This window comes from Anolis carolinensis, chromosome 4 (assembly GCF_035594765.1).
Source record: "Anolis carolinensis isolate JA03-04 chromosome 4, rAnoCar3.1.pri, whole genome shotgun sequence".
In the NCBI taxonomy this organism is placed as follows: Eukaryota; Metazoa; Chordata; class Lepidosauria; order Squamata; family Dactyloidae; genus Anolis; species Anolis carolinensis.
Window position 1 is genome coordinate 127,800,459 of NC_085844.1, and position 21,487 is coordinate 127,821,945.

The 21,487-nt window shown below is 41.6% G+C and overlaps 1 protein-coding gene and 1 long non-coding RNA gene across 4 annotated transcripts in view; one reads left to right on the forward strand and one right to left on the reverse strand.

The window, feature by feature from the left end:
• Positions 1-21,487, reverse strand: part of astn1 (astrotactin 1) — a 302,993-nt gene that overhangs the window by 9,909 nt on the left and 271,597 nt on the right. For 2 of the 3 annotated variants that reach the window (XM_008108949.2, XM_003219851.3), the window contains exons 17-22: positions 20,804-21,072; positions 18,951-19,084; positions 16,161-16,312; positions 13,828-13,963; positions 11,059-11,159; positions 2,987-3,170 (exon numbers count right to left, since the gene is read on the reverse strand). In XM_008108949.2, coding sequence (XP_008107156.2) covers positions 2,987-3,170; positions 11,059-11,159; positions 13,828-13,963; positions 16,161-16,312; positions 18,951-19,084; positions 20,804-21,072 — 976 coding nt within the window. Of the gene's footprint in view, positions 1-2,982; positions 3,171-11,058; positions 11,160-13,827; positions 13,964-16,160; positions 16,313-18,950; positions 19,085-20,803; positions 21,073-21,487 lie in introns of those variants that run through there. The other variant, XM_062977759.1, reaches the window with a different exon arrangement.
• On the forward strand, positions 715-16,249 carry LOC134298249 (uncharacterized). Its single transcript, XR_010005220.1, has 3 exons — positions 715-774; positions 15,984-16,042; positions 16,140-16,249. It is a non-coding gene; the product is annotated as an uncharacterized LOC134298249 (long non-coding RNA).

Below are 21,487 nucleotides of genomic sequence, written 5' to 3' on the forward strand. Positions count from 1 at the left end.
TATTCAAGTTAAAAACATAGATCGACCCTCATGCACATTTTCATGGGGGCAAGAGAAAATTTATGTTGAAATTTGCCATTTCTTGTTCACATATCTACCCTCTTCATTGAATGCCTACTTTTTCTAACAAAAGAAACATGTCAATTAAACAAACTGCAACTAGCCTTCAAAGTAATTGTAAAAGACGTAGAAGAAATGCCCAGGCATCATTCTGAACATTTAAACCAAATGCACTTTACAATATAATTTTGCTAGTAGTAAACCAGAGTCACTGTGACGTGATATGGAAAAGACTTGAACTTGGGGGGGGGGGCTTAGGTTTTATTCCTGCTTTCCCTTGAGGGCTGACTAGATGTTCTTAATCCAGCCATTTCCTATTTTTACTGCATTATGCAGAGTTGTTGCAAGGGCAGCACAGAGGAAGCTTCCTTTGATACCACATTAAGCTCTTTGGGGGAAAAGCACCAGCAACGTTGTCTTGAAAAGAGGGTTGCCATATCTTTGTCACCACTCGAGCCAGATGTCTGGCATAAGTGACAGCGTAGCAAAGCACACAGGCTTCCCACGTCCAGATGTCTGGGTTACCAGTATTCCTGCTCCCCCCCCCCCCCTGATCATTGTTCTTTGTTATGGCAACTGCTGCTGTTTCTGGGCAATGACTTGAAAGGCTAGTGGTTTCTAAAGGAATGACAAAACAGAGACCCTGCCTAGAAACAGACAACAGATGTTGACAGCCAAACCAGAAAGGATTGGGACCACAATATTATGGAAAGGGTCAGTCTTTTTCTCCTTATGCAGTTCTCCCAATACAGTTTTCTGAAACTCTTCTGTGCCATGTGAGGCTGGATCTACGCCGGATCTACATTATCTGATTTGAACTGGATTATTTGACTCTACACTGCTATATAATCCAATTCAAAGAAGATAGTCTGGATTTTAAATGGCAGTGTAGAAGGGTCTTGAGGGCAATCACATGCCTAAATATATGTTTTTTCTGAAAGGGGCAGAGTCCACTATGAATGTAAGGTGGGAATGCGAGGTCAGTGAGAGGAGAGCTCAACCCAGTGTTTCAGGTCTTGAAGGTGGTTCTTGCTGCTCATACCAGCATCCAGCAGCTAACCCACCTTTTCCTTTTTGTAGGATTTGTTGTAGCCAGAAAAAAACTAGAGAAGTACAGGGGAAAAAGCTGAGAGTTATGAGTTATGATATTGCTGCCCTGTAAAATTCAGCAAACGGAGATGATGGCACCTTAAAGATCTTGTCCAGATGTATCCCGAGACAAACACAGAAAGTTGCTTTACAATGGAGAAAGAAGAGAATTACTAATCTCTATAATTTCCTCTAGTGTGGCTCTAAGAAGTCTGAAGTTAATCTCATCATTTCTTGATCTTGCCAGTAGTTAGACAGGTCCACAAACACATGGGACTTTGAAACAATATAGAGATTTTCTAAACTTTTTGACAACAGTCAATGGGGGTTGAGTGGTCATCAAGCAGAGTGTTTACAGCAACCGAAAATAATAAACAAATACGGTACCCTATTTTTTCTATAGTTCCCAAAGCTGTAAGGATGCACAAGTTTTTAAAGCTACTGAGTAAAACATGTCTTATTTGTTTGTGTGTTTAATAAAGAAGCAGTGTAGCCAACCTAATGGTTCAATGGGAATCTGCAAGTGATTTCCCCTGTCAACCGCAAGAGCAGATGATCTGCCTAGGACTGGATCAGCCAGCAAACAAGCTTGGTTTCCAAGTTATATCATGACCCCTTAGAGACTATTGGGGCTGGTAAAATATTCCTTTTGAAATTATTCTGGCTGCTACAATACAATCCCCATCTGTCACCAGTAACTACTTGTAACCACCCTCAAAAGAAAATAATCAACTGGCTCACATTTTTCCTGCCTTTTATAAAAAAAATCTCAAGAAAATGAAAACAAAGTTTGTCCCCCTGCCTGAAGAAATTAAAATCATCATCCCATTATTCACAACAACAGCATCAACAGCAATAGTCATATTGGCCAAATTACTTCTAGTGACAGAAGGCTGAAATTCCAAAAAAATCAAGGGTTTTTAAATAAGGATTTTTGAGCTATTGATACACACCATTATCTTTCATACATCCAATGAAGGGTAGAAATATGCAATAAAGATATCCCCGTTTCACCACATTTGCTAGTACAGCTTCTTTGAAAAGAATAGAAGGGATACCCAGATCAGTCTACATTAAAATTATTATTCAAAGTTCTCAGCTGGGTAAAGGCAACTAGTATTTAATCAGTTTAAATCTGTAGCCAAGATACACTGCAATAGTCACCTGTGACAATAATGCCACTTTTCACCTGTACCCCCTGCTTTGTTTTTTGACTATGTTCAGCTTTGATGCAAGCCATCAGAGACTAAGCATTAGCTCTGTGTTTCTGTTCAGAGTTGTTATGTGACCAGTGTAGCTATAACATTTCTTTCCATCTCATATTCACATGCCACACTTCTTTGCCTGTCCGCTGATATGTCTATATAATGGAACAAGGTACAATCATACCTATCACTCTGGATTCTATAACCCAATGGGTCTGTTGCCTTTAAAACTGCATATACCACATTAGAGGTCTTTTAAAACTGGAATTCCCTCTCTTTACAACAGTATTTTCATATCACTCTATTTTACTTGTGTATTGTTGTGTGTGGCTACTTAAGCTCTTCCTTTATTATAGACTAGGGGCCCTCCCAGACAGGATCTATATCCCAGGATCTGATCCCTGGTTTTCTGCTTTAAACTGGATTATATGAGCCCGCACTTCCAGATAATCTGGGATAAACAGAAAACTAGGGATCAGATCCTGGGATATAGGGCCTGTCTGGAAGGGCCCTAAGTTACTCCATCAGTGTATAGGCTATAGACCTAAAACACTTTGCAAAGCTGACAAGGCAACTGGATTCAACCCAGAGGTTTCTGTGACATGAATGAGCTGATCTAAGGAGCAACTTACCGAGGGCCCAGTTCATCCTCGCATCGCCAAGTGAACTCCCCAAAGCTCTCATAATGCTGGTTGTAGTGATAGAGCACCCGATGGAGACTTGGGGAACCCAAGTCCAGCAAGGTGTTGTAGGCAGTTTGCTGCTCCTTCCCACTGGTATAGCCATTAAAGAGGTTGTAGATCTTGTCGGCTATTTCTGCAAACAAGCACAGCAAATGAACTGTTGTTATACACCATGAGGGATAGCTAGACTAAAGTATACCTTTCTCCTACCATTGCCATAGCTTTTCACATCCCTCTGCAACTAGTTTTCTCATATAAGTTTGCCAAAGGGTTCCCTGCAGAGTCTAACAGATACTAAATTCCCTGTTGCATAAACAACAATTTAAAAACTAACATGTTCATTACAGCACAAGCTAAATGGATTAGAATCCACTTCATCAAATGCATCTGATGCTGTAAACGACAGTTCACAAAATCTCTACTCTGTGATAGCCTTAAGGTATCATACTCTGCTGCCCCCTACTGTCACTTTTAACTATATTTTGTCAGTTTTTCCCCTTTTTGAATTGAAGGGATTTAGGAATGCACAGGAAATCCTCAGAGGGAAAACTAATTCTAATGGAATTCCTGCAAAGAGTCCTTTAATAGTAACATGGGTGATTTTAGCAGGACCATAGACAGAAAAAAATGTCAAGGAGGGGTTGCAACTTTTTTTTAGCGAATCATGAAGAGTAGTTCCATAATGCAAAATAAATTGGAAATCAGGCTGCATTGATAAACTTCAGTGAACACTCGAGACAGATAAACTTCAGTGGATACTCATGGGGACTTGGTTAATCAGTTAAAATTCATGAGTAAACCAGGTTTTTTTTAAAACCTGAAAAATTTTTGGGGGGGGGTGAGCTCCTACCCCCCCCCTCCCCCCCCCGTGGCTACAGCCCATTCCTAGCCAACTGCAGATTGCTCATAAGAATCAGTTTCTTGGATCAAAATAAAACAACTTTCTTTGATTTTCCTGAAACCTTTAATTAAACAGTTCTATTTTAGCTCTGTGGTAGAATAGTGGCACAAAGCCAGTGTGGTGGTTTGAGTGTTGGACTATGACACCAGGGACCAGGGTTCTTGCTCAGTCATGAACAATCCACTGGGTAGCTTTGAGCAAGTCATATAGTTCTAGACTCAAAGGAAGGCAAAGGCAAAGGTAAAATCCCTCTCAACAAACCTTGCTGCGGGATTTGCAGGTTGTGAAGTGATGGATAGTTTGCAAATCATGACCTCCATGAACTGCTATAAGCTCGACAGCAAGTGTCCCACAAGCAAGCAAAACTAAGCAGCGTACTTTGACAACAAACATTATGTGCTTCAGCCTGTCTATTTGCAGAGTCCAACTGGCAGCATCTGATCTAATCTACACACTGTATATTAAACTCACGGATTTAGGTTTTCATCCAAAATATCCGGATGCTTTAATCTTCACCATTGCAATATATACACCAAGTACACCTGGGATACACAGATCCATTTTCCTTGTATTTGCATAAAATTAGAGTCAACAGATAGACACATACAACATAGGCAGATACTCACGACCGAGTCACACAGGAGAGAGAAAGATGGATTCTTTCATTCTCCTTAAATAGCCACCTGCTGATAGGTCGTCAGTAAGGGACACTGGTTGATGCAACCCCTTTGTAATAACCCTCACGTGGTCATTCCTCAGCCATTATCACATTTCTTTAAGTATTGCATCATGACATTCACAGTCATACCCAGATGCTATCAATATACCACACGTTCATCAAGCAATATTTCCTTTCATGATTAGAAATGCTTTGCCATTTCTATCTAACAAAGAAAACCCTGTGATAGGTTTGCTTTAGGGTCGCCATAAATTGAAGGCACTCAACAACAACAACAATAGGCAACATTCCTTTATACAGTCATTATTGAACCTACCTGAAATTTTGATTTAAAAAGAACCACAGAAAACGCTCCAGGAGGAAGCAAATAGTTGAGATCAAACCAGCAGGTTTCCCCAGCTGCCTTTCCCCCATTCATGTATAATCACTTTGAAAAACTGTAGATTCCCTTTACCATTCCAAACACACCCCAATAAAGGAAACTGTTTTTCCCTTCATTCCAAGTAAGTTAGGTAGTGTTTAGTTCGCCTGTGAGCAGGTTTTCTTGAAGCCAACAGTGCCAACAAAGAAGAAAAATAAGACAAGTGCAAAGAAGCCAGAATGGATGTCCAAAGAACTTCTAACTGAGCTAAAGCTCAAAAGTGACATGCACAAGAAGTGGAAAAGGGGAGAAATCACCAAAGAAGAATTCAAACGTATAGCCAACACCTGTAGGGAAAAGGTTCGCAAGGCTAAAGCACAAAATGAGCTCAGGCTTGCCAGGGACATAAAAAACAACAAAAAAGGCTTTTTTGCTTACGTTGGTAGAAAAAGGAAGAAAAAGGAGGTGATAGGGCCTCTGCAAGGAGAAGATGGGGTGATGGCGACAGGGGACAGGGAAAAGGCAGAACTGCTCAATGCCTTCTTTGCCTCAGTCTTCTCACAAAAAGAAAGCCATCTTCAACCTCAGCAACATGGAATGGACGAAGGATTGGGGGAAATCCAACCCCAAATAGGGAAACAAGTTGTCCAGGAACACCTGGCCTCTCTAAACGAATTCAAGTCCCCAGGGCCAGATCAGCTACATCCAAGAGTATTGAAGGAATTAGCGGAAGTTATTTCAGAACCACTAGCAATTATCTTCGAGAGTTCTTGGAGAACGGGAGAAGTCCCAGCAGATTGGAGGAGGGCGAATGTGGTCCCTATCTTCAAGAAGGGAAAAAAGAACGACCCAAACAATTACCGTCCGGTCAGCCTCACATCGATACCAGGCAAGATTCTGGAAAAGATCATCAAGGAAGTGGTCTGCGAACACTTAGAAACAAATGCGGTCATTGCTAATAGTCAACACGGATTTAACAAAAACAAGTCATGCCAGACTAATCTGATCTCTTTTTTCGATAGGAGTTACGAGTTGGGTCGATACAGGGAATGCCGTGGATGTAGCGTACCTGGATTTCAGTAAGGCCTTCGACAAAGTCCCCCACGACCTTCTGGCAAATAAACTAGTAAAATGTGGGCTAGACAAAACTACGGTTAGGTGGATCTGCAATTGGCTAAGCAAACGAACCCAAAGGGTGCTCACCAATGTGTCATCTTCATCATGGAAAGAAGTGACAAGTGGAGTGCCGCAGGGCTCCGTCCTGGGCCCGGTTCTGTTCAACATCTTTATTAACGACTTAGACGAAGGGTTAGAAGGCACGATCATCAAGTTTGCAGACGACACAAAACTGGGAGGGATAGCTAACTCTCCAGAAGACAGGAGCAGAATTCAAAACGATCTTGACAGACTAGAGAGATGGGCCGAAACTAACAAAATGAAGTTCAACAGGGAGAAATGCAAGATACTTCATTTTGGCAGAAAAAATGGAAATCAAAGATACAGAATGGGGGACGCCTGGCTTGACAGCAGTGTGTGCGAAAAAGACCTTGGAGTCCTCGTGGACAACAAGTTAAACATGAGCCAACAATGTGATGCAGCAGCTAAAAAAGCCAACGGGATTCTGGCCTGCATCAATAGGGGAATAGCATCTAGATCCAGGGAAGTCATGCTCTCCCTCTATTCTGCCTTGGTCAGACCACACCTGGAATACTGCGTCCAATTCTGGGCACCGCAGTTGAAGGGAGATGTTGACAAGCTGGAAAGCGTCCAGAGGAGGGCAACTAAAATGATTAAGGGTCTGGAGAACAAGCCCTATGAGGAGCGGCTTAAAGAGCTGGGCATGTTTAGCCTGCAGAAGAGAAGGCTGAGAGGAGACATGATAGCCATGTACAAATACGTGAAGGGAAGTCATAGGGAGGAGGGAGCAAGCTTGTTTTCTGCTGCCCTGCAGACTAGGACACGGAACAATGGCTTCAAACTACAGGAAAGGAGATTCCACCTGAACATCAGGAAGAACTTCCTCACAGTGAGGGCTGTTCGACAGTGGAACTCTCTCCCTCGGGCTGTGGTGGAGGCTCCTTCCTTGGAGGCTTTTAAGCAGAGGCTGGATGGCCATCTGTCGGGGGTGCTTTGAATGCGATTTCCTGCTTCTTGGCAGGGGGTTGGACTGGATGGCCCATGAGGTCTCTTCCAACTCTACTATTCTATGATTCTATGATTCTAAGCCAACTTCCACCTGTGTTCCATATGTGTGTTATTCTGTTGGCAATTCACAGATTTTGGAATCAGGAGTGCATGCCTATGCCTAAGAAAACTTATTCTGAACAATTCGCTTGTTGCTGTCCTCCGAGCAGCTACATATTTATTTAATTTATTTAAATATGTTTGGCCTTCCTTCCGCCAAACAGATGTCTGAATGATATACACACACAAGCATATATATGAACACACTTATTTTAAAAAAATTACAATACAGAATAAAATACTTGATTAAAATATGCTGGCAAAGAGGAAAGTTTCACTTGATGCTCAAAGGGAACAGTTCCAGCATTGGGTGCATTCAGTGGAAAATGCATTATGCAGCCAGATGCTCCTAAAACAGAAGGTCTTCTTCATCACTGGCATGTGATGTGTGACACTGGACTTTTTAAATATTAGAATCATAGAACTGTAGAGTTAGAATGGACTGCAAGAACTATCAAGTCCAACCCCCTGCCTTGCTGAAATACATGACTGTTGGTGGTGTTTGGCAAAGCTGATCAAAAGTACTTTGAAACAGCATGAAGAATTATGTTACAAATGGGGTAAAATTTTAAGGAAAGGCCATTCTCAAGGAACTCTAGCCAGAGCACTTATCATCTAGTAGGCTTAACTTTCAAAAGTACTCTGAGGGTGCTTCTAGACAGCATCAAATCCAGGACAAGTAAGTGGGCCAAAAATTGTGAGACCTGATAGCAAGTCCTCTGGTGTGTTGACACCTTCCTATGTAGCGGATTTTAGAAATCCGCAAGATGAACAGGGGACATCCGCCAGAAGTTTACTTTTACTTTTTTTAATTGACCCTCAGATGCGCTGGGCCTCATAAGCGCTGATGCAGATATCTAAATGTGCACATAGATTTCTTATTATCTCTCATCGCCCTCCTGTAAATCAAAGTTCTGTTTAATTTCATAAACATGGTTGCAAACATTGTAATTGCTTTCCAATTTCCAGCTGTTTACAACCCTGATCAGTTGTTTCAGGATTAAAAATGAGTATATGCGAAGGAGCAGTCCACACTAGTGTAGAGGAATGAAGTCATGTGTTTTCCTTGACTGGATGGATATACAGTGATGTGAATATGCACATTTTAGGCCTAAATCAGGTTTTAAGCACTCTTTTAACACGTTTTTCAGCTGTTAATGCGAACCAGCACATATTTTAGTTAAACATCATTAACCCCCCCCCCCCTTATCCCTGTTTCTTCCATGTTTTAGGGCCTGTGTAAAAGTGGCCTGAGACACTGTCTAGACCAGGCATGGACAAACAAAGTCCTGGGGGCCAGATACGGCCCCATGGGGGCTTATTTCAGGCCCTCCTAATTTTCTCTGTCCTCTTGGCATAAGGATACTGTGTCCTTATGCCAAAAAGATGGGAGAGGAAGGCACGTAGCAGCTGAGAGCCCTCTGGAGCACTCTCAGCCACTGTGTGTCTCATCTCCTCCCAGCGTAAGGACAGCGTGAATGACCCCATCCTTATGCTGGGAGGATGGTTTGAGGAGGGCACACGGTGGCTGAGAGGCCTTCAGAGCATACTCAGTCACCGCCTGTCCCGCCCTCCTTCTGGCATAATGCTAAGAGGATCAGGAGAGGAGGATGGGAAGGAGGATCAGGGGAGTCACCATGTGTCCCGCCTTCCTCCCAGCATAAGGATGGGAGGACAATCTGAGGATGACTGAGGCGCTGCCCACCCAATGTGTGACTAGCCCCCCTCCTTCCTGGCCCAGCCCTCCCGGCTGAGCCCACAATGCGGCCCCAAGGCAAAAAAGCTTGCCCATGCCTGGTCTAGACACTAAGGATGCATATATATTGTAGAATTAATGTAGTTTCACACCATTCAACTGCCATGACTCAATGCTATCGAATCATGAGAGTTGTAGTTTCACAAACTCTTTAGCCTTCTCTGCCAAATAATTCTGGTGTCTTAACAAACTACAATTCATGTGATTCCACAGTATTGAGCCAGGGGAGTTAAAGTGGTGTCAGACTGCATTAATCTAAATGAACCTGAAGTGACAAAGGTGAGTCAAGCCACCCACCTGCTCTTTCATGGGAAATGAGTCCATCTAAAAGGAGCTTATGAAAGAGGCTGCATATTCAATTTCTTATACGGTTTCCAACTTGTCATGTATTCTTGTATGGCAGGGTTTGGACTGGATGCCCCCTTGCGGTTTCCTTCAACTTTATAATCTTATGATTCTAAAAATCAGCTTCAGGTCAGTGGCCTTTTTATAGCCCAGAATTGAATTCAGACAATTTACAATGCAATTTTATAATGGGGGATGAACCTACCTTGTAGCAGAAAAATACATTGTATAAATGTATTCACAGAAAAAATACAGAGAGAGATGACTGCATTATAGATAAAGCCTAGTTCTGATTAATGTGACACATTATTCTCTGTGCTATAGCAATTCAGACTTCAGGTGAGAACTCATAATTCAAACAAAAATCCCACAGTAACATCAAAGCTGGCATGCTCAAGGCACACAAGAACCCTTCTCAATTATCGGCTGGTTTTCTATGTGTAGAGAATACTTTTGATAGATTCTCATTCAGTCGAGGAAGCCCCCACCTGCAGTCTGAAATGATCGGGTTCAGAAACAGATTTGCCATCTCAGTGAGAGCATTCCTGGTCTTATATACATTTCAGTGCCCTCTTCTTCCTTCTGTCTCATTTTTTCTAAAATCAGGAGAAACATTCTTGATCTTAGCTATGGATGTCAATGAAATCTGGCCACAAGAACGCTCACCTAAGCAAAGTCCCAAGGGGAATATTCCTGTGCCCCCCCCCCCTGCAATTTCTCAAATGGATCCTCTTAAGTTGGGAGTCAAAGTAATTTACATTTCCTCCTTTTCCACATTCTCTTGCCTACCTCCCCAAGGATGAGAATAAAAGTTACACTGCGGAAGGAAAGAAAATCTGCAAGTGTTGGGCTCCTTGAAACATTAAGTTAACTGGGTGTAAAAAGATTTTTCTCTGTGAGCACATAAAGACTTAGGTTGGGGCCAGAATACAAGATCTTCCCCTACAGACCCCCATCTTCTTATAGCCTCTAAATCCTTTGATTTTAAATTCTTTCTGGTGGTATCTACTATTGTTTAGACCAGGGGTTCCCAAAGTGTGCTCCACTGAGCCCTTGGGGCTCCATGAGTGATTGTGAGGAGTTCTACATCAAGCCTGCCAACCAATCCTTAAAAACCACCAGTGAATGTGTTTGAAAGACAGAAGAGAGAGAAAAGGATAGAGAGGAGGGTTGGAAGAAAACTGAGCGGAACCTTCTTTAGCCAGGGGAACAATAACTTCGGGTGGACATGTGATTTTTTTCAAATATCTTAAGTAGTTGTTGTATTATTATGTAGAAATAATGAATATAATCTCATTCTTTTTTAATATTGTTTCATTTATTAATATACGTACCTTATATATATATATTATTATTATTACTTACATATATGCATAATGTGTTATATGTCTCATAGAACATACCGTAGATAGAACTAAACAGTAAAACATTTCTTGGGGTTCCATAAAAACCTTTTGCTTCAAAAAGGGCTTCACAGCTGAAAACGTTTGGGAACCCCTGATTTAGACCATGCCTCTTCAACCTCCAGGTGTTTTGAACTACAGCTCCCAGAATTCCTGACCACTGAATAAGTTGGCTAGGGCTTCTGGGTGTTGGCACTTATAGTAGGGCTGCAAATTGAAGAGGCATAGTTTAGATTAAGGATTTTTTTTCAAAAAATATCGTCCTTCCACATGAAAGCTTCTTTGGCCTACAGTTGAGCCTCTGGACCTTGCCTGCTCAACAGCATAGTTACCTTGAGCCTTTACATCATCCACCACCGGACAAGGTGTCTTCACGGTGACATCACTTGACCGGGATCGTCTCCCTGTGTTATCCACACCCCAGAGCGTGAACCTGTTGATAAAAAAAATAAGAACAGGTAGACTTAACACACAGAACCTGCATAATACTACATGAATAACTGGGGTAACTGGGGTTATTGCCTCCCCACTTTTCTGGTTGGGTCCTTTTCATGTTTTTTTTTTCTCTTACCACACTTCAAGGCAATTAAAACATCTTAGGGAACTGCCAGGCCAAAAAAAAAAATCAAAACCATGGTCTGGACCAAGGATTTAATTCTTCACAAATTTTGTTCTCAAAGGAACCATTAATTTTAGCAATTTTATTCTGACTGTGAGATAATCTTTGAATATTTTATAATTCTCAAAGACTATTCATAGCTGGCAACTGATTCTGGACAAAATTTCCATCAGTCACGAGCGTTTTCCAATACTCAAGAAGCATGTTTTTATTCAACCAATTTGTTTTGGAATATTTTTGAATGTTCTTTCCATCTCTAGGCTGGATTCAGTCTTAGGCTGGATCAGGACTGCCATATGACATGCTTTGAACTGCATTATCTGATCGGTGTGGACTCAAATAATGCAGTTCAAAATGCACTATATGGGCCTAAACTGAGACATATCCACAGGGCTTCAGGTTTCAGAGAATCTAACTAATTCACACTTCCTTCCTGATCAGAAAGGACAGTTAATAAATGAAGTCAAGAAAATTAGAAGCCTTCCCAAGGATGACATGCAAATGTTGGGCGTTACCAAAGAAATGCAATGAAGAAAGAACATGACTGAGCTGGGAGAAATGTGGGACAGACATACAGGTGCAGAGTGGAGATATGGGGCAAAGTCATGCACACAGACCCAGGGGCAAGTGCCTATACAAAATTTAGAAGGTTAATTTAGAATGATTTAACCGTTTTAATTTAATTTTGTCACAGTTTTCTGATTTAGTGATTCCTGCTAAAGATACCAAGTTGGTAAAAGCCATCCATCCTATTAAACCATGCAAATAACCGCAAACAGCTCTGTGATACCCATGACAAAGCTCTAAGCTAATTAAGTGTTTACGATTACATCATAACACTGAAAATAACCTACGGATGCAGATAAACAGAAATTAACAACATGTATCTGTTCAAAAACAAACATCGAGATTCTGCATTCCAAACATAGCTGAAATATTGTGACTACAATCTGTCTCCTGATTTGATTCCTGCAACCCACATTAAAACCCAGCCCCTCCTGCCAATATCCAGCCCGTCCTAAGTAGACGTCCAGTAGGGTGATACTCCATCAATCTTTAGTGGGCAGGGGTTGGATTCTTCATCCTCCGACACCCCACTCACCATCTATTCATCAGTGCAGGTGGTTGGATTTTATGGGTTTCAGGGGCATTTACAATCATCGTAATGGTACAATGGTTGTAAGTGTGAAGAGGAAATTGTTATCTCTAACTTACAAAATTGTAACTGATTAACAAGATGCTAGCCACATACTTTCAATATTCAACTTAAAATAATATAATCATAGAGTTGGAGAAAACCAAATGGACTATCCAATCCAAACTCCTACATGCAGGAATACACAATCAAAGCCAATGGCCATCCAGTCTTTGTTTAAAACTCCTCAGAGAAGAAGACTCTACCACATTCCAAGGCAGCACATCCCACAGTTGAACAACTCTTCCCATAAGAAAGGTCTTACTAATGTTTAGGTGGAAGTTCTTTTCTTGTACTTTGAATCCATCTCCTAGTTTCTGGAGTGGCTGAAAACAAACAGGCTCCATCTTCAATATGACATCACTTCAAATATTTAAATATAGATATCATGTCACTTCTTAACCTTCTCATATCCAGGGTAAACATACTCAGCTCCTTAAGCTGCTCCTTATAGGGCATGGCATCCATACTATTTACCATTTTCATAGCCCTTCTCTGGACATGTTCTAGATTGTCAATATCCTTTGAATTGTGGGGCCCAGATCATTATTCCAGGTAAGCTCTGACCAAGCAGAATAAGAGTGGTACTATTTCTTTCCTCAATCTAGACACTATATTCCTACTGATACAGCCTAGAATTGCATTGGCTTTCTTAGCTGCAACCTGTTGAGTCATGTCAATGTATCCAGATGGTTTGGGACCATGTCACCTCATGAAGTTCACCACTTTGCTCCTAATCAGCCAAGGAACTCTGTCCAAGTGCCTGGCCACTGTGGTTGCCGCTGTTGATGTCACACAACCATCAAGAAGGTTGACATCCCCTCCTTCTTTCTGGTCCCACAGATGCCCTGTAATTCATCTGATCATAAAAACTTGCATTCATATAAAGTAGGCAGTATTCCTGTACTATCTCTTTATCTGTTCTGTGCTACATTTCCCTACTTCATCAGCTGTTCCATTTTATCTCAGGTTGAGCACTGTTTTCATTTTGGGAGAAGGCTGGCAAAGAAGACATTGCGTTGTTTTGCCTTTCTCTGTCAATTGTTAGTATTTCGCAATCTTCTTCAAACAGTGGCCCTACCATTTCCTTATTTGATTTTTTACTACCAACATAACAAAATCACCCTTTTTATTGTTTTTAGCCTTTCTAGGAAACTTGATTTTAGTTTGTGCTTCAGCTTTTCACTTGAAAACAATTCTATTCACTCTAAAGCTTGCAAAGTACACTGTGTAGTTGTTTTTTGCTGGCCTAGTAAATGCAATAATGTCATGATGCCGGTAACTCACATGTAAATAGTGTCAGGCTCCAAGCAGCGAATGATCAAGGAGATGGTTGTTGACAGCTTGTCAGGCACCTGTGCTGGCATTGCACAAGGTGACTTGGCACCAGAGATGATGTCATCCACAAAACTCAGCACCGTCTCTAGGGAAATAGGCAACCCAGCCATTATCTGGTAATACTGCTGGGACAAGAAGCAAGGAATACAGAGGAACACAGGAAAGGGAAGCTGGGCAAGGGGCAACAATCCAATCAGATTTGCTCTGTTCCTGGGAGAGTTGCTGGCCTGTACGTCATATACAGAACAACCCTCTTATCGACTGATTCAATATAAATGGTTTCATTTATTCATGCTCTTAAAGTATTTCCTCCAGAGGTGTTTCTGGGCCTCTGTAGCCTTCACTGGGATTCTACAGTATGCCTCTGGCCCAGGTATAGTCAAAATTAGAAATGGCACAAAATCCATTCTGTTTTTGTTTCAGTTTTCAGGCGCCCCCTTTCCCCTGTTCTGTTTTCAGGAAGATTCTTCCCAAAACAGAAATGGAACTCAGGGTTCCAAATTACGAATCCGAATGGCTCCCCCTGCTAATCTCTTGAAATTTTCCCTAAAACAGAATTGGGGAGGGGGGGGGGGCAAAATTTGAAATGAAAACAGAACAAACCATAATGGATTGGCACACCACTAGTTAAAATACAGGGTTTGCTGTTATCCATGTTTCAGGTATTTGTGAGTGTGTATGTGTCTTGAAAATTATCCCTGTAGACATGTGACCCATACTGTATTAAACTATTTGCCTGCTTGCCATTCGGTTCCATTGAAAGATTTTCAAGGTACATACAATTCCTCAGAAAAGCATAAATTTAAATGAACTGAACCTCAACAAAAAAACAAAATAATACAACATCAAAATTAAAAGCAAAAGCACATTTTTTGATTTCTGTGAAATACACTAGAAAGCTGAGAAAAAGGAAATCAGTGAAATCTTATATGAAGCAAATACCATGCCATCTACATCACCACCAAGAAGGCCCTGTTTTTCATCTCTACACACCATACCGCAGATAGCAGTAGGACAATCCTGCCTGATTATTGCCAGTATATAGGCAAACTTGTCTGGAAGACACATCCTCAAGATACCCAAATTTAGGAGGAGATATTTAAAATTTTAAATCAGGACTTGGAGCATGGAAACACACCAGGATCCAATGGAATCAGACATACTGAAATTGTATGATCTGATAATTGTCTTTTAGTCACCTTGAAATACAGTCCATGGCAGTATCAAAAACTTAATCTGTGACTCATATGGTATCCATGTAAGAAGAGATACACATAGTGTTATTTGCAAGATAGGGCATAAAATAGATATGAATGGCCACAGAAATTTGTAACACAACTTTCTGTAGGTCAGAATGTAACACAATCTATATAACCAGATATAGCTGAGCTGGCCTATATGGGGCAGATTCAATGCCCCTGCACATGTAGTCAAGAAACTGTGGCCATACCAATAATTTCCTGGTTTGGCATCTATTGACTTTTTTTTCAAATACAGTAGAGTCTCACTTATCCAACACTCACTTATCCAACGTTCTGGATTATCCAACACATTTTTGTAGTCAATGATTTCAAAACATCATGATATTTTGGTGCTAAATTCGTAAAAACAGTAATTACTACATAGCATTACTGCATATTGAACTACTTTTTCTGTCAAATTTGTTGTATAACATGATGTTTTGGTGCTTAATTTGTAAAATCATAACTTAATTTGGTGTTTAATAGGCTTTTCCTTAATCTCTCCTTATTATCCAACATATTCACTTATCCAACATTCTGCCGGCCCATTTATGTTGGATAAGTGAGACTCTACTGTACAACTTTTCCTGTTTCCATATCAGTTTGTGAACTTCTTTTTTAAAATTACAATGAACATGCCATTCATTTCCATGATTTATTAAAATTTTAGTATACATCCCCCTATTTGATAACTGATTTTTAAAAATGAATTTTCCATGTGGATTCCTTTTGCATGTCGTTTCCTTTCATGTACACATTCTGTATGCATTTATTCACTGGAGAACTGTATCATGAAATTTGGAGAAATGAGAAATAAGTCATTTCATATTAATATATGAGGTCAACATATTCCTCCCCTCTCAGGCATGTCGCCTTGGATTTTCTGAAATTCATTCTCTGGTGAGATTTCATTTTGGAAGCAGGTAAGAGTTTTAGTTTCATTTGATGTCGAAGTTGCAACTCTATTAAGTAGCATTATGATTTCATATTCACCTTCTTTCCTGGTTTTCCAATAAGCAGAAAAGAGTTGATAGCACTCACCAGTTTCCACCTTGGAATGGTCTAAGCGGTCAATGACCTTCTCCTGGCGGATGAGATAATCTACAATCTGCACCCCAATTGGCGGCTCTGAATGCTCCCATTCAAGTACCACCAGGGAGCTGCTGGGCTCATGAACAGTGGACAGCCTCAGCCTTTGGAGAGACGGACAAAAAACACAGCACAAAATTAGAAGAGATCCTTGGCAGGCAACATGCTTTTTCTCTCTTGCAGCGGTATCTGACACTTGGGACTGATTACAAAATAGATCCTTTACACTGCCGCCCAGAAAACAAAGCATTACATGAATTGGGCAAGGGAACGTGAGGCTTGCTCATACCCAGGTGTATAATTTCCAGTATTATTAGCTGTATTCTAATCTAACACACACCCATCAATATGCATGTGGGGTTAGCAAGGAGAGATTTGGTCTAACTGCTCAATTGCCTTTATACATTTTGTACAACTGCTTTTCATTTTATGACTATAGTCTACAAAGGAAATAAGTGAATTACGGAAAATATCACTATTATGGTACTTTTATATCCATCTGTCTATAGAAAAAGATAAACATCAGACTCTGCAAATCGCCCTAAAATACAGGCGAATTTTAATGCAATTCAAAAAATGGCCTAAATGTAATTGTTAATTCCAATGAGAGTAGACTCACAAAAGCAATGGGGATCTGGTGGATAAATAGCTATACACATTCCAATGATTCAATTGGTCTAACGTTTTCTTAAGCAAGGCATATTCAGAGGTAATTTTGTCATTTCCTTTCATTGAAATGGTTTCATTTACTCATGCTCTAAAAATGCTCATGCCCATCCACCTGGTATTCATTGATGGTCTCCTTCCAAGTACCAACCAAAATTCTGATTCTTGCTGCTGCCACTTGCTGCACAGCAGATATAAATTTTGCATGTGTACCAAAATATAGCATGCCAGTTCCTTCCCCCTTGCCCACTCTGCTCTGCATTCTTGATCTGTCTAGCTATGCCTCATAGTCCCCTTCCACACTGCCAATTAAAATCCAAGTTATCTACTTTGAACTGGATTATATGGCAGTGTAGATTCATATTATCCTCTTCAAAGCAGTTATTATCTACTTTGATAATCTGGATTATATGGCAGTGTAGAAGGAGCCCTAGGGCCCTTCCACACAGCCATATTACCCAGAAAATCAAGACAGAAAATCCCACAATATCTGCTTTGAACTGGATTATCTGAGTCCACACTGCCATATATTCCAGTTCAAAGCAGATCATGTGGGATTTTATTCAGCTGTGTGGGCACCCTCTCACACCTTTGGGCTCCAGAAGCTCAAAAGTGTGAGATGGCTGCGGAGACTGACTCACAGTATCACAAAACACGATACCAGAAGTCAATCCCCACAGGCCCAATATCTCATCCGATCCAGGTCTTTCATTAAGGTCCAGAACGGATGTAGTGTTTAATTAATGTGGAGTAAACTGGAAAACCCCTGTTTACTCCACATTAATTCGCTTTTACCAGAGGTAAAAGCGAGACATGTCTTGGATTAAAAGTTTGTTTGGAAGGACCCTCAGTTTTTTTCAGCATGTGTGAAAGCAAATGAATATGTCAAGAGGTTCAGGCTCTTTTCAGCTGGAATAGTGTTAAAAATGGCATCTAGAAAGAGCCTACTGTGTTTGTCTTCCACATGGGTGTCATGTTTAAATGGAATTTTATCTTTGCTTTGCAGTTAATTCCAGGAAATGAAATAACTTTAGCAGAAAATCTGTGGTTCCTAATCACCCTTAGGTGACATTGCCAGAGCCAACTGGCATACAAGGACAGATCAATGGTGAAACCAGATCCATAGATGATGAAGGTACTTAGAGATCCAGGTTCTATTAGAATAGCCAAGTGTTGTTTTCTATATTATGAAGATGTGGATTATATATTCTATATTATATTCTATATTATGTGGATTAGAGGAAAGGAACCTAGCGAATGCTCCCAGATTCCCTCCCTCTTTTCCTCTCCCTGCTCCTTTAATGCCAATACAGATTAATACAGCTGTCTGTCTAAAAACATCTACACAAAAATGTGTTTGCATGAATGTACTTTTCATTCCAGGTTGGGAAACAAACAGTATTGGTAAGTTCACAATTCCATGTTGGAGGGGACAGCATCAAGTTTTAGTTGCAACACAAAAGATCATGACTGAAGAAGACCCAAGAGAAAGACAACTCGTTTTTCAGGGTGTATGTGTATGTTATATCTTCAGTATTCAGTCATTACTGTCCTCTGTATATTGTACTACCACTTATAATAAGAGGACAACAATGACTGAATACTGAAGGTATAACAGACATAAGGTAAAGGTTTTCCCCTGACGTTAAGTCCAGTCATGTCTGACTCTGGGGGTTGGTGCTCATCTCCATTTCTAAGCCGAAGAGCCGGCGTTGTCCATAGATACCTCCAAGGTCATGTGGCCAGTATGACTTTCCCGTTACCTTCCCACCGGAGGGGTACCTATTGATCTACTCACATTGGCATGTTTTCGAACTGCTAGGTTGGCAGGAGCTGGAGCTAACAGCGGCTGCTCACGCCCCCCCCAGAGATTGAACCTGGGACCTTTCGGTCTCCAGCTCAGTGCTTTAACGCACTTCGCCACCGGGGCTCCGATAACAGACATAGCTGTCTTGAAAAAGGAGTTGCCCTTCCCTTGGATCTTCTCCAGGGAGATCAATACCTAAGGATGTTGCATTTCTCAAATTGTATTTAGCAAAATCTTAGTTCTGCAAGTTTCCAGAGGGAGGCACATACACAGGGTGTGGGAGAGGTGCACAGGCTGGAAGGCCATCAGCACCGAAGGCACTTGAGTCACACCGACACCAGTCCTCAATGACATCCCCACTGCCGGAGCACCAGAGGGAACTCATGGTGGCCTCTTGTAACAGCTGAGGAAGAAAGAAAGAAAGAAAGAAAGAAAGAAAGAAAGAAAGAAAGAAAGAAAGAAAGAAAGAAAGAAAGAAAGAAAGAAAGAAAGACAGAAAGAAAGAGAAAGAAGCACAACAACAATGTCAAGAACATACAAGAAGATTTCCTCCAGGTGATAAGCAAGTCTCCACCTCCACCCCCTCGTGTCTGCCACCCTCTCCACAGGGTGCAATACAAAGACTCTTCTTTGCAAAGAGTGGCAAAGCATTTGCTTGTCTGCCAAATAATGATTTGAAGCCAGTTTTCTTTAGGATGAATGAATTCATTGGGACAACAGTGAAAGATACAAGGAAAGGGAAAAAAGATGCAAGGACTAACTAATCTGAGTCTAGGTGAAGGGTCAAATCATGGGGCAGCAGGGCGAATATGTCACCTGGCGCCCTGCATCACTTACACAACCTGCTTGTCCATCACACATCAGCATTGTCCCCATGATTCCTAATCTGAACACTGGCAGTTTCCAGTGTTCACGTTTCCCCCTCCTACCATGCTTCCTCCATGCAGATAGCACAGAGTCCTGCTGGAAGTAGTTGTATGTCATGGAATGAGATCTGGCAGGCTCTTTGCTGGCTGTCTGGAGGAAGGGGAATTTAGGTAATGTGATGAGGTCATAAGTATGTTTTTAAAAGCTGTACACACTGGTTGTGCGACTGGACAAGGCATCGCTCTCAGAGCCAGAATGAAAGCCTGGGGTTTTGAAGATCACAGAGGTCTTAACATAATATGTCCACATTCACAACATCTAGACTCTCCAAACAACTGCATTTGCACTACCCAAGCCCAGGGTCTGTGCAGAATAAGGAATGAGCAGATGCACTCTGTTCCATTTCATTATTGTCCCATGGCTTGGCTCAGCCCAGTGTGCTTCTCCATCTGTCTTTTGATTTTACTTGGAATATTGCTAAAATTAATTTTCAAATTGGAGCATGCACAGTTTGTCAGTTCTCCTTCTTTATAGGTCATTGATGCCCCCAAAGTCATGTGAGAATGCATTAAATAAAGAGTGCAAAAAAAAAACCCAGTTAAATTCTGCCAAGCTCTTTACTACATGATTTAATTGTGTGAGGAGTAAACAAGTGTTTAAGCTGCAGCCAGGCCACACACATGGAGTGATCTGAATTAAATCCAGAATTTTAAAAAGGAGACTGGCAATTCATTCAAGTATGAGTGCTTCTCTGTGGGCAAAATCTATGAATAAGAAAGCCCAAAATACAGGAAAAAAATTCACAAGCACTGTCAAAGGCTTTTACAGCTGGAATCACTGGGGTGTTGTGTGGTTTCCGGGCTGTATGGCCGTATTCTAGTAGCATTTTCTCCTGACGTTTCACCTGCATGTGAAGATGCTAGCCAAAGGTGCAGGCAAAATATCAAAAGACAATGCTGCTAGAACACTTCTATACAGCCCGGAAACCACACAATACCCCATCTCACAAGCAGCTTTTGCAGAATTCTGAACGTTTTGATTTCATCCTGTTTAAAGTCTGTTTTAACCCAACAATCTTAGAAATGTTGCTGCACTTTTTCCCACATGGATTCCCCTTCTGCCAACCACTTCTCCTACAAACTCGAATTATTAAGGAGAAGTCAGGGAGGAGTTTGGACCAACCTAAAAGTCTCCTTTCTTGTTTGAGAAAAACACTGATTTGAGATCATCCTTTCCCCAAGCCGAGACCACTCACCTTCTGAGTCTGATTGTTGGTGACCAGCTCATAGATGGGTGCTGCTTTGGTGACCTCCAGGAGGATGGGCTCCCCTAAGGTATCTGAGCTAGAGGTCACGTGACATAAAGGACAGGATGATGGACAACGACCCCTACTTTGGCACTCCATGCGCACGCCAGCTGCCATGCGCTTGGTCCCAGACTCTGACAAGCTGGTAATGTACTCTGGAAATGTGAGCACCCTGGGATCTCGCTCACGCTCTTCAGACTCATCTGAAGGGGAGTTGCCTGCAAGAAACAACCATGGGTAGAAAAAGCTTTAAGGGATTCATGAGCATTCATCACAAACCTCTAGGGCAGGCATGGGCAAACTTATGCCCGGGGGCTAGATGAGGCACCCTGAGCTCTTACTTCAGGCCCTCCTCATTTTCCCTGTCCTCTCGGCATTAGGATACAGTGACCCGCCACATCCTTATGCAAAAAAGATGGGGTAGAAAGGCATGTAGCAGCTGAGAGCCTTCTGGTGTGCTCTCAGCCACAATGTGTCTCATCCTTCTCCTGGCATAAGGACGGTGCCAGGAGGATGGCTCAAGGAAGGCAAGCAGTGGCTAAGAGCCCTCCGCAACACACTCAGCCACCGCCTGTCTCTCCTCCTCCCAGCATAATGCCAAGAGGACAGCCCGAGGATTGGAGGAGGAGGACA